Below are 13,242 nucleotides of genomic sequence, written 5' to 3' on the forward strand. Positions count from 1 at the left end.
CTATGTGAAATATACTTATTATTTTATTAATTTGTGCATTTTGTATGCTTTTTACTTTTTTTTTGTATTTCAAATAAAGAAATGATTTTTTCAAGATTTCGAGAAAATCTATTTTTAGTTAGTTTAATATAATTGTCTTTAAAAAATTTTTATCTAAATGATCATCTAATCTTAAAAGACCGCTTGAAATATTTTAGCCTGAAATGAGTTAATGTGGCCCTATTTAAAGATGGCCTTGAAATAAAAATTGATTATGAATATTGGCTTAATGTTTCTTACAATCATCCATAATTTTCGTTTGCATGGTGCACGCGCCGAAATCTCCTCTTCACGATCGTTTTACTCAGCGTTGGCTTTAGGGGTGATTCGCGAAAGTATCTACCCGTAGCTTTCCAGAAGTAAGAATCGTAAAATGCTATAATTATATTAATTAAAACACTTACAAATTAATTTGGATAAAAAGAGCCGATGAAATAAGCTGAAGGAGAACACGAAGTTGTGCTTTTAGCTTAATTATATGGCAGAATTGTAAAGTGAGATTCTTTCAACCGAACGAGAAAGGTATTCCGAAAGCCCGCGCTGGTTTATTCCTCAATTTATCGACGTCCATCCCGGCTGGATATACACGCCTTCATGTACACGCTTCTTACGCTTCTTACGCACATATACCACGCGAAAATATGCTGATCAACATCTATTGCAGACAAGTCGGTGTCGTTTGAAAAGTCAGTGTCCTTCAGTGACGAGCCACCAGACATGAACTCCCCCAAACAACATTCCCCACAACATGCAGGTAACGGCTAGCGCACTTCACATTAAAAAAAAAAAATGAAACAAAATCGCAAAATATGTATGCTAAGCACGCTGTAAAGACCGAATTGCACCGTTGTCGGATCACTTATTGAGGAAGTGGTAGACGTTCGTCTAAACGCTAACATCGCAAAACGCTAAATTCGGAAAGAACTCTCGTTTTATAACAATCATCAAATATATGCAAATATAAATTTTTAAGTAATACTATTCTAATACTATTTTAGTACTATTCTATTCCTAATACTATTCTTTTAATTCTTCAGATTCTATTAATATGATAGGACTGATAATGACGAACTTTTTCTCTTGCGCGTGCATTGAAATCCAATAGTTACAATTAAAAATTGTGACGACCACGTCGATCTTTTCCTGTTGAAATAATAGAAACTGTAACAATTTAAAAACGATGAGAATTTGTGTTATGATTCGCCGTTTTGCAACGATCTGGAATTGGATGCAATTTCGCTACGGGATAATATTGAAATATCTGATCTCGATTGAAGTTTGATTGAAGATTGCTACAAGTAGCGAAGACCTATAATCACAGAATCTGTGTTGCTACTTTCAAAATCTTGCGAAGTTCTCGATTCGTGCTTCACTTCCATTCGATTGATTAACGCGAATAATGGCTTAGTCACATTTAGTAATCCTTCTTTCTATTACATTTACATAATAATAGATTCATAATTAATAATGCTAAATGAATCGGTTAATGATCTGGCACGTTATGACATATTTTCTTGTGTCTTTTCCAATATCGAACGCTAATAACATATTCTTCAGAAATAACAGAAATGAAATTTTTATATAAATAATTATCGAAATATGATTGGCGAAATACGTTTCTCTACCTCCACAATTTCGTTGAGCGAAACAATATAATAATTTTTTCATTTTGAAAAACTTCATAAGAATAATATAGAGAGTTAATACATCTGCATTGTTTTAACGTTTCCAATTTAAGAGAAAAAATAAAAATTTATAAAAAATATTGCACTATTCCAAAATGCTTATATATATATTATGACATATATATTAATATTAATTTTGATCAACTTATGCTATTACTTTGCCTAACAAAATTGTTTAATCTTCTAATATTATGCCAATAATTATTGATCGATGATAATTAGAAATAGGTATTCTACATCTAAAATACACATTCAATATTCAGTGAGTACGATATTAGATAAGAGCTCGATTTAATATCGTAAGAAGATTTCGCACAAAGGTATATTTATAAAGCAAACGATCCCAACACGGATACTAACGCAATAATTTCTAACGCCTTCTCGTATTCGATTCTGCAATGCCTACCACGACTAGCGGATACAAAACCCACGAAACCGGCAATCAAATCCTCCACGTTGCCGAGGATGTCGTCGCAAGGTAAAACTTCCCCGTCTTTCTATTAGAAGTGGAACTATTCGGCAATTTTCTTTGTATATTTACGAAATCTAATATTTTCATCAACATGAATGAAACTTAAACAAAACTTATATCTAAAACTGTATTTTCTCTTGAAATACTTTTATTTTTCTCATTTACAAATACCTCTCTATTAAAGTGTTAATATTTGTTAAATATTAAGCTATATTTAGGTACGTCTTCAAAATTATTCAAATGAGATAAAATAAAAATAAGTTTGTATTGAGCAATTCATAAATATTCCATCAAAAGTTCTGAAATCAGATATTTTATTACTAAACATTTTCATAAATTTTTCAAACATTCAAATATTTAAGATTATATATTATTTATTTAATACAACAATTATATATAATATGATTACAATAATTTTAAAACAAAATAATTAATTTTACAACTTTAGCCACAAGTATAAAGCACCCTCAATTCACCCTTTATTGCATTTTCTTTGAAAATGCGGTAATGAAAGCCAAAGGAGATCTTAAATAAAATATTAAAATTGTTATATAAAATATTATCTTTTAACAAAACTGTTTTTTAATTTTTTTCGTTAGATATGAAACACTTTTACGTACAATTATAAATTCTCATAGAGGGTGCTTATACTTACGACCAAAGTTGTATTATGCTACGTCCGAATAGTTCCAGTTCTAGTGTCTATGCTTCTTCCCTATGTGTCACGCTGTGTCTACCATATTTATATATTTTTCACATAATGAGCGTCGTGTCGAATCTTCTTCGGTCGTTCCGTCGTTTCGAACTCTCTTTCTCTTCCTTTTTATTTTCATTCGTTCCTCGCCTCCCGGGACGACACTGTATGGAGGGCACCGGAAAATTGTAAGTCCATTCACGATAAAAAGCTGAGACGAGCGCTGCTGCACGTCGACGTTGCTGGATTTTAAATGAATTAATATGTTCATTTCCATGTAAATCGATTTTCAAAGTATGCCGTATGCGAGGAGAAAAAAAGGCGAGTGCTGGCCCACAATCCAGGCGCAAAGCGAAAAATAACTAAAACTAAATCAAGCCACGTACGTACAAATAAATTCGTTCGTATGTGTTTATGTGAAACTCATCGGCAATACATGAAGCTCGCAGAAGTTACTTTGAAAAACATTTCGCATTTCATATCAGTCACATTCAGTTACCGGCGAATGTTATTTACTGTCTCTCTTTCTCTCGGGAATTCTCTCCAATTTCTCTTTTTTTTTTCGAGAGAGAGAGAAATTTGCAAGACATCGCGCGTTTGGATCTCATGTTTGAATGAGAAATTCTTACATGCCTCTCTCACCCGTGCGTCTCTTTTATTTCAAGCCACACTCAGAGAAGAAGACAAGGCAGAGGTAGCAACTATATAGACGATAACTATTCAAATTTTACACGTAGAATATGCATCTAAATTGAATAAATTATTTTATACATATTATTGCAATTATAATATAATTTATTCAATTGTGTTAATTCTGTATATAAAACTTATTATTTTATAGTAATTATTTTATACTTGCATCAGTTATAAAATAACTTATTCAATTATGTACATTGATTCTTTTTAGGCTTCCATGGATACTTTCAAAGAAGCTATGTGATTTGCGAGTTATCTGCGTCTTAATACACCAACATTTCAGTTTATTAATTCTAATGTATATTAATTCTACATACATAGTAATTTTTATAAACAATATAAGAAATTCAAGGCTTGCTTGAAATAAATCAATTGAAATTAATTGCCTTTACAAGCTGACATGGGATAACGATGTGCAAATAAATTTATTCATTAAATAATGACAATATATATATATATATATATACACGTTTATCCTAAGTTCGGTTCCATTTTCAGTTTACATTTAATGTATAATCTTTATAAAAAACTTGTATAAGTTATTACCTAATAGTTGCTACCGCAATAATTTCTTTGAGTGCACGTATTCGATCACGATTGAGAAAGCGTGACAGTGCCCTTTTCTACGTGCCCTTCATATATCACCCCGTTGACGAACGCTTCGCGGCCACACGGATATTCGTGCGAGAGATAGGAAGCAATTCGTGCGTTTGTATTATTTTACGGGAGACTTACGACAAATGCATTTCTTTGCGTTGCATTTGACGTTCGCGTGTCTATTCCTTTCTCTATTCTCCAACTCGAGTGATATGTCACAGCTGCGTATCTGCCGCCGATCACTCGGAAACATCACGATACATCCGTCTTATCCCTCCACGCCCTTCCGTCCTGCCGGCCCTACTCGTAAATTCATCCTTTATTCATCGTGTCGGGTATATGTACTTTTATTTGCCCGCAGGGACGTTGCTTATCGTGGGGTCGGTTCATTTGGGATTGTCTCACGGATCGTCTGACGTGTAAATTCGCGACGCGAATTGTTTTCTCGGTCTCATGTAGAACAGGTACACCTGAACACGTCAGTTGAATATGATTATTACGTAAATTCGCTTCTTTTATATTTGGCACCAATGCGTTTTTACAGCAAAATATCATATGATCTTCCATCTTACTCCACAAATATTTAAAAGCTGGATATTACGAAAATTGAATTGTGAAAAGCAGGACATTATGATTTTATTTATAAAACAATACTTATTAGAATGCTTATTGTACGATAAATAAAAAAAAAGGCAAGAAGTTATTATTCAGCTTTTTTTAGTTATCATACAACTATAGCGACAAGTATATTCTTTTGTAAATAAAATCATAATATTTTGCTTTCTATAAAAATTCAATCATAATATCTAGCTTTTAAAAATATTTATTTATGGTGTAAGATATAAAAGCTGTGACATAATTAAAACGTGGAATTATTTAACTTATTATTATTGCAATTGCGATATAATAATAAAAATTATTGCCTTTTTTATTTAACGTACAACAAATAGCGGCAAATATTCTTTTACACATACAATCGTACAATACTCTTTTTATAATTAATCTTTATGTAATTATTCTTTTGTAAATTCCGTCATAATTCTCAGCTATTATTATTTCACTGCAATCGCAATCATAATAAGTTAAATAATTCCATATTGCAATTACGTTATGTTTATCGAGAAACCAGTGTGCATCTGTTCTACGTTTGTCGGGTGGAAATTTGTGCATACGTTTATTACAACGCGGAACTGCCGGGAAATGTGATTAAAACGCGCGCACAAGGAAATAGATTTTCATTCGTAGTGCATTCGCGCAACTCGACTTGATCGCCGACTGAAAGTATCATTGCGATCAGTAAACGACACCTGCATCCGTAAAGATAATTATGTTATTGTAGAGGAACGCTTGTGCAGCACACAGCAAAGTATACGCCATGAGGGATGCACGTACATATATTCAATACGGACACACGGCCCTTCCATTTGAAACACACAGCGTCACTTTTGACCCAGCAGTTAGGTCATCCGTTGTCTCCTTTCTTCCGTTCCTGTCCATGCCTTTCATCATCCGTCCAATAAAACCGCGGTAATAAAAATGACAGTAAAATTGTGTTGTGTCGCCGACCCGTTTAACTGTTCCTGTCCTCTCATTACCGGACCCCGCTCTTCTATCGTGCGAAACGGTCATGACGAGGCGTCGATCAACGACACAACGAGTGGCGAACGTCAAATTTAATCAGCTGATGGAGGAACCGGCCGCGCACTCGAAATGCCGCCAACGTTTATCTATCGTAACGGCAGCCGCGTTTCGTGCTTCGTAGAGCAGAGTTTACTCTGTAACGAAATCTAACGTCCAATTTTACCAAAATCCTACGAGAGAGAAAGATGTATATAATTTCCTCCTGTTTAATATCTCACTCTAACTTGTACTGTGTTTCGCTCTATAATCTTGATTAAAGTTATAGTTGAAACAAGTGTCAGTTAAAGTGATAAAGTATTATATATAGGGAAAATGTATATATATATATATATTTTTTTTTTCTTTCTTCTTTTCTCTCTTGTAGGATTTTGACACAATCGCTCATAGCCAGACTCTGATGTAGGATTTCTAATCCTTTGCACATTCGGCTTGACAAAAGAAAGAATGCTCCGGGACATTTGGCTAAGAGAAATGAGAAAGACAAATTCCGTTGTTAATTAATATAGAGAAAGCAACAGTTTTTTTTATTGAAGTATCTGAAAATTTAACTAGCTGCAGATCTAAATTATCTTGTTGTCGTAAAAGAATATAAAACACCTTCAATTTATTACATTTTCGTAAAAGATAATGAAAGGCAAAGAAGGTCTAACAAAATATCCTTAGTACATACAATTATCAGATACTGTTGCAACAAAATCGATCTTTTCATAATAGTTTTGCAGTTTACTTGAGAATTGGGGGGGGAATTTGATTAAATAAACCGTACTGCCGATGATTCATTCCATTTAATTATTCAATATTCTTTCGGATATTCTGTTACATTATTCGGAAAAGGCTTACGATTGCGCAGTCTTATATCTTTGGCAAAGTTTCGGTTCCGGTCGCTCGCCACTTCGATATTTAAGGCGCTTTTCGCACGGGAGAACGAGCGGAGTCGTTCGAGCTTAAATCCCTTAAATGTTCACGCAATTCGCGGATGATCGTCATGAGAGACATGCGTTCTTACGCGCTAAATGAACGATTACAGAGAGAGACAGGCACAAGCCGACACCACCGCCGAAACCGGCCGCTCTGGTGGCCGGTCAGTACGTGTACAGGGACCTAGCGCTCACGCCGGAGATGTACAATCAGCTGAGGGGTCTGCAGAAGAAGGCGAAGGATCTCAGACAAGAAGTGAGAAATTTGAGGCGCATGTCGCAAGCCCAGGCCCACACAGTGCGTGAGACCATCAAGGATACGTTCATCACGATTAGGTAAGTACACGAACGTATCTCGCAATTGATTGAATGAATAAACTGACGAGACTTTCGAATTATTAGGTTGTTCGGAAAGTAATTTCGTTTTTTTTTCTTATGAAAATGAAAGACGATTTTCAATCAGACGCGTTTCAAATGATCATGAACGGTCGAATTCGATAAATTTAATCTCTCAGCGATCTCACGAATTGTTATTCGCCGTTTGCATCAATTAATGCCTTTATTGTGTCTTCATCAGCTTCAACTGGCCTTCCAGAACGTGGTGCGTCTTCAACATCAAAATTGCCGAATCGAAATTTTGCAAACCAGTTTTGGCACTGGCGTTCTGTCAATACATCTTCTCCATACACATCGGATAATTTTTTCTTGCTTGAACAGCATTTTTACCTTTTCGATAGTAAAAAAGTAAAATATGCCGAAAATGCTGCTTTTCACTTTCCATATTTGATAGGGCACCAACCAAAAACTACTGCGTAGAATCAATCGAACTTTTTTCACAAGCAAGCCTTGCTATATCAGCTGTCAAAATATATAATGATTATGCGGCTTAAGTGTGAAGTTGGCTGTGAAAAAATACAATAAGTCCTCTGTTGGGAAAAAACGAAATTACTTTCCGAACAACCAATATAATAGAAAAAGTACGATATGTGGATACGAATAAAGTAAATAAAAAATGCGCGATACGTCATCCCCGTCAGTTTTATGTAAATATTACAATAATATGTAATAATTTTAATATATTACAAACGCATATACTTTAGTAATTTTTATATAGTATATTGTTATAATAAAATTAAAATGTATTTTCTCTCTTGACAATGTTTTAATAAAGGAAATATTGCTCAATGACTATTGATTGTGAATTCACACAATTTCTGCTGCAGGGCCATGCTATTATCGGGAGGAGACGCAGTTTGGACGGCTGGGGATACGGAGAAGATTCGACTGAGCCGCGAGGAAGATCTCTACAAACAGGAAGTGATAAGGCTGGAAAAAGATCTCACGTGAGTATCGCCTCCCTAGAGACGACAATGAAAGAAATGCCGCAATCAAGAGAGGTAAACGAAACGATTTGCGAATTTCAGCGAGCTCGAGAGCACCGTGGAGGAGCTTCGCGGTAACGTGATCAATAGAAAGACGCGTGTCAATATGTCGGATGTGGAGAACATGGCTTTGATATTGAGTAAATCCAGGTAAGCCACGCGCGCGTTCAATCCCACTTGAGCAGAGTGTCATCATTGCCGTCGCGTAGTCGACGTACGTTGGTAGAATTTTACAAATGATTTATACGCGTTGATTGTCTTCTCTCGGTCGGTGATAACAAAATTCGGAATTCAGAACGGGAAATTTTAGGGATAAATGCAATGGCACGTACACATAATAATTTTACGGAATAATAAATTTGCGTTCCAGCAAAACTGTGGCCGACCTGAAAGTTCGATTCCCGAGTTTGCAAGAAGGTATGAAAGGTCTGCTGAGCTCCGAAATGGAAAAAGTGGTGCGCGAAGAGAAGTTTCTGAAGGAAGAGCCCGAACGACTGGAGTCCGCGTTGAGACGTTGCAAAAAACTCACCGGCACCCTCGTAACGCTTAAACGGTATGACTTTTTACTTTATTAAAACAGTATCGGAAATTTCAGTTCAATAAAATTGTCATGTTTGCGAGCACGATCAAAAATTGACATTGAACACTTTTGCATTTCGTTTACGATATTAAAAGCTCATCAAGCTCATCTTATTTAAAAAATAAAACAAATTTATAGCTTATATTAAATGCAGATTCTACATTTTTTGAATTAATTTAACAAAATTTGAAGCATGTAACTAGATGTCTAATCAAATTTTTTAAAGATATCTCGATTCTTTTGTTAGCAAGATTTCAATATATACTCTGCTTGTAAACAGCAACTACGGTAGTAAATTCACTTACGGTAATAAAATCTTATCGGATGAAGAAAAAGCAAACGTATAGCTTATTAAACGCAGGTTCCAAACTTTGGAATTAATTCAAACTTGATTGAACTACTTTAGATTCAACCAAATTTTTTAAACAATATTAAGTGAAAATAGATTGATGAAATTAAGCATACACGAGTGAAAAATGCCATATTCGATCAAGGCAGTTCTTCGTGCCTAATAATATTTTTTATGAATTTATACAATTTCAAGCTGTGTACCGATTATTTATCAGCATATTATTAGGCAAGAAGAATCACTTTAATCGAAATTTTTTAGAGATAGCTCGGTTCTTCAGTCTATCGCAAAATTTTAACATGTGTTTTTCTTGCCTACTAACAATTGATATAGAGATAAATTAGGATCTGTATAACATCAAAGATTTTTTTCTCTACTGACGAAACTCGGTTTCTGTTACCCGCTTAGCTTGGCGTCGGTGCAAGAGCAGCGATTACCAAACGCAGCGAGCGTAGACGCCGAGGACACGCCGCCTATAACACCGACGACAGCACAGCATTCCAAGGTAACCGCTCCATTGGCCCCGCTCGCTCGCTCGCTCGCTCGCTCTCTTTCTTCTCTATCTCTCTCTCTCTCTCTCTCTTTCTATTTCTATCTCTATCTATTTCTACCTTCTATCGAGACCCAATCCTCCTACCGATCTTCCACACCGGTTTTTTCTTCGCCGTCGCGATCCCCATAAAATGCACCTGTCCTCGATACCGGAAAATACCGCGCCACCCGTTGCATGAAGTATCCCCTCGAGTTCTCCTCGATCAATCCTTCCTTGTCACGCTTGAATATCCATCGTTCTTCCGTTTCTCCCGGCTTCTTCTCCCCCGAGGAAGAAGAAAAAGAAGAATCGGAAAGACATCGCGAGAAGATGGGGGTACGTCGCGGTAATCCGCGAATCGCTAATTCTCAATTAGAGTCTCGGGGGCGGTCTCGGACGAGAGAAACTTCTCGTCGTCCTGGTTGCTGTGGGTCCTTTTCCGTAGGGAGTGCGCGTAATCGGGATGCAATTGGTCGTGGACGACGCGGATTTTCATTAGAGATATGGTCCCGGCCACGGGAAACGCTCGTCGAGAGGGTCGTACTTTCCGCCGCGACCGAATGCGGTAAACGAGAGATCCTACAATACAAATTTCCTACGTGCATTACAATCCTTCCTTCTCGTTGCGTGCACATTTTGTCGTGTGGCACACTTTGTCGCGAGTGGCACGGCACACGCACACTCTGATACGTGTGATGATCGAAATATTGGCTTTCGTTAGGAGATGGGCACGTCGCCGGACCTTGATCGCCCGATTATGGGCGCGATGTGTTTCTAGAAGGGATGCATTGTATTTTCCACAATATCAAATTAGCGATTAATATAATATTAAGTACAATTTTCGAATTATATGCCTTTGAAAATGAAGAATAATTATTTAAATGCATATTCTTCGTATATATAGCTCGAGATTTTTTATTTTTTATTTTTAACAAAATTTTCATCTTCTTATGATCTTTAATTACTTCGAATTTTGTTGTAGCTTGAAAAATTATGACAAATAACACATTAAATTTTTTGCAAAGGTAAAATAAACTCCAAATATGATACAAATATATGCTGTATCTATTTGTTTTGTATAATATCATTGATCAAATGATTTTTCTTTGTTATAACAACATATATATATATATATATATATAATTAAAACAAAATAGATTTTAAATTACTTATTTATATAATTATATTTGTTCTATTAGATGGTTAATTTCATTATTTCGAAGTATCTCTAATTGTGAATGAAAAATGAAATATGAAAACTTAAAACTTGAACAAATAAATGAAAATTGTTTATTAATACAATAATTATTATATATTCTCATTGTTATTAATGATAAGAGATTATTAAAAGTTTTGTAATATTTTAGATAGATGGCAGATATTTTTCATTATAATATATTACATAATATTGATCGTGAAAGTTTTTATTTAATTAATCCATATTAGTATTTACATGAAACAGTAACTTTTAATGTATCATTATGTGCATATTTCGTTATAGATAATAAAATTATTTAATTTAATCTAATTTTAAAAACTATGGGAAAATAAGACATTTCTTCTGGAATCTTCACATTTTTATAAATGTATATTGCTGTATATCTTTTAAAACTCTTTATAAAATATGAGACAATTCCTTATAATAATTATTAAAAATGAGAGGGATTTTTTATAAGAGCTAATTGTAATAATCCAATTTCTTGATTTTTATTTATTGATAAATTTCTGCTTACTAACTTCTCATACAAAGCATAATGTAAAAAACGCGTAAGCGTATAAACATTGCATAAACTGTAAAGAGACTACGGAACACGATTGTGCCCATCGCAGCTTCTTGTCTTCACCTCTGCGAACTCGTTCACCGAACACTATCTCACACGGCGGCAATATTACAATCTGCTACCTGTCAACAAAGTAGAGCGTCGATGAGACCACTCTCCACGCTTCGTAGATCTTTCTTGTCCCACATAAGTAAGCCGGTATGGTATTTTGCAAAGAGACGTGTATTACTATCCGACCACCGCTTACCCCGTATCCTCATTATGCTAACAAGCGCATGCAACGAGTGATATAGAGTTTTGTTCTGGTACATAATATATAAATATGTCTATAATATCATATATATCAACATTATACGTAAAATATTCGCCATTCTTTTTTTACGTATACACACGTCATGTGCATCATACGTCATATTGTATATACATACAAATAATGTTTGTTTTAACGCGCACAACCTTTGTGACGCGCGTCGATCAAATGGCATTCATACACATGCATAAATCGCTGCGATGCGCGAGACCATCAAAAGTAGGTATCATTACAACATACGTCTGACTGTGCCTGATTATTAACTGAATTTTGGACATGCGTCATTGCATGTGCAATAATTCTAAATATGTAGATTGTCCTAGCGTACTAGTTTCCCATCGAAATTCCGAATAATCACGATGAAATTTGAATACCCTGTGAAATCTGCTATTATTATTAATAAAATTATTATCACATAATAATAAAATATAAGTGATTAAATTTAATTTTATTCGAGATATTTCTGTCAATCCTTAATATAGTCGAACTTTAATTTGCTTAATTGCACCGATCAATATTGAAAAAATATATTTTTTAATAAATAATTATTAGTAAAACTGAAACCTAGTTGTATTAAATTTGTAGGAATAAAACTATATTATTTTAAAATTTCATCTGTAGCTTCAAAACTGTAAGTAGAACAATGATGGCATAGTCAGACAGACAAGGCATATCGAATCGGCGGAAATACATTTACGAGAAATTGTGAGTTACGCGGAGTTAAAATAATGAGAAATTTATTAAAATAATTGTTAATACATCTCAAAATTTTGCAACATTTACGTTTGTAACGTACAGCGTTAGTACTAAAAATTCTAAGTTCTAATTTTGATTGTAAATAATTTCACTGAAAAAGTACATGCTACATGTAAAATAAAATTTACCTGTTTGGAATTCGGAAATTGTACAATCTATCTACATACATAGCACAGCAAATAAAATAGAGAACACGCAGTTGCAAAATTTTGTTGAATTCTACCGTTAACATATTTTTCGATGTTGATAAACGTAAAAGTTGAATCTTTTTTTAATCGAAGGCAATTGAAAATTGCGATATGAATTCAAAATTACACACTCTTCTCTATACGATTCGGAAAATTTGAAAGGACTATTGTCGCGAAAGTCTTCCGCTGTCATCAATTGTTCAATTAGGAACAGTCCTGCAGCTCCATTTGCTTTTCTCGACTCGCTTATCCCGCATTACCATCGATCATTGACAGTACGAAATCTGATGTAAACCTTCTCATCAAAACTCAAACATTTGCCTTTGCCCTCCATACGTCGTACAACGTGCCGGGCAGCACCAGAGTAAATCACGAAAAATAATTTTGTAAGTGTTAATAGTTGTCATAATACTTAAAAGAGAAATAATGATGCTATATATACTGAGAGATACTTGTGACTATAATTACATTCCAGTCGACATAAACTAAAAGTAACATAACATCAATATTATAATTTCGCACTCAATATGACTGGGATGGTAAAATAATTATGATTAGTTCTATTTTTACAATTGTTGCTACTATAATGTAATATAATTGTATTTATAATACTATATAAAAAA

The 13,242-nt window shown here is 34.5% G+C and overlaps 1 protein-coding gene across 12 annotated transcripts in view; it reads left to right on the plus strand.

The window, feature by feature from the left end:
* Positions 1 to 13,242, plus strand: part of LOC108754112 (coiled-coil domain-containing protein AGAP005037) — a 105,344-nt gene that overhangs the window by 76,403 nt on the left and 15,699 nt on the right. For 7 of the 12 annotated variants that reach the window (XM_018496174.1, XM_018496175.1, XM_018496177.1 and 4 more), the window contains 7 exons: positions 704 to 793; positions 2,140 to 2,202; positions 6,852 to 7,077; positions 7,965 to 8,084; positions 8,166 to 8,273; positions 8,494 to 8,676; positions 9,461 to 9,557. In XM_018496174.1, coding sequence (XP_018351676.1) covers positions 704 to 793; positions 2,140 to 2,202; positions 6,852 to 7,077; positions 7,965 to 8,084; positions 8,166 to 8,273; positions 8,494 to 8,676; positions 9,461 to 9,557 — 887 coding nt within the window. The remainder of the gene's footprint in view (positions 1 to 703; positions 794 to 2,139; positions 2,203 to 6,851; positions 7,078 to 7,964; positions 8,085 to 8,165; positions 8,274 to 8,493; positions 8,677 to 9,460; positions 9,558 to 13,242) is intronic. The other 5 variants (XM_018496181.1, XM_018496184.1, XM_018496185.1 and 2 more) reach the window with 3 other exon arrangements.

The sequence above is a fragment of the Trachymyrmex septentrionalis genome, unplaced genomic scaffold (assembly GCF_001594115.1).
Source record: "Trachymyrmex septentrionalis isolate Tsep2-gDNA-1 unplaced genomic scaffold, Tsep1.0 scaffold76, whole genome shotgun sequence".
NCBI classification, from domain to species: Eukaryota; Metazoa; Arthropoda; class Insecta; order Hymenoptera; family Formicidae; genus Trachymyrmex; species Trachymyrmex septentrionalis.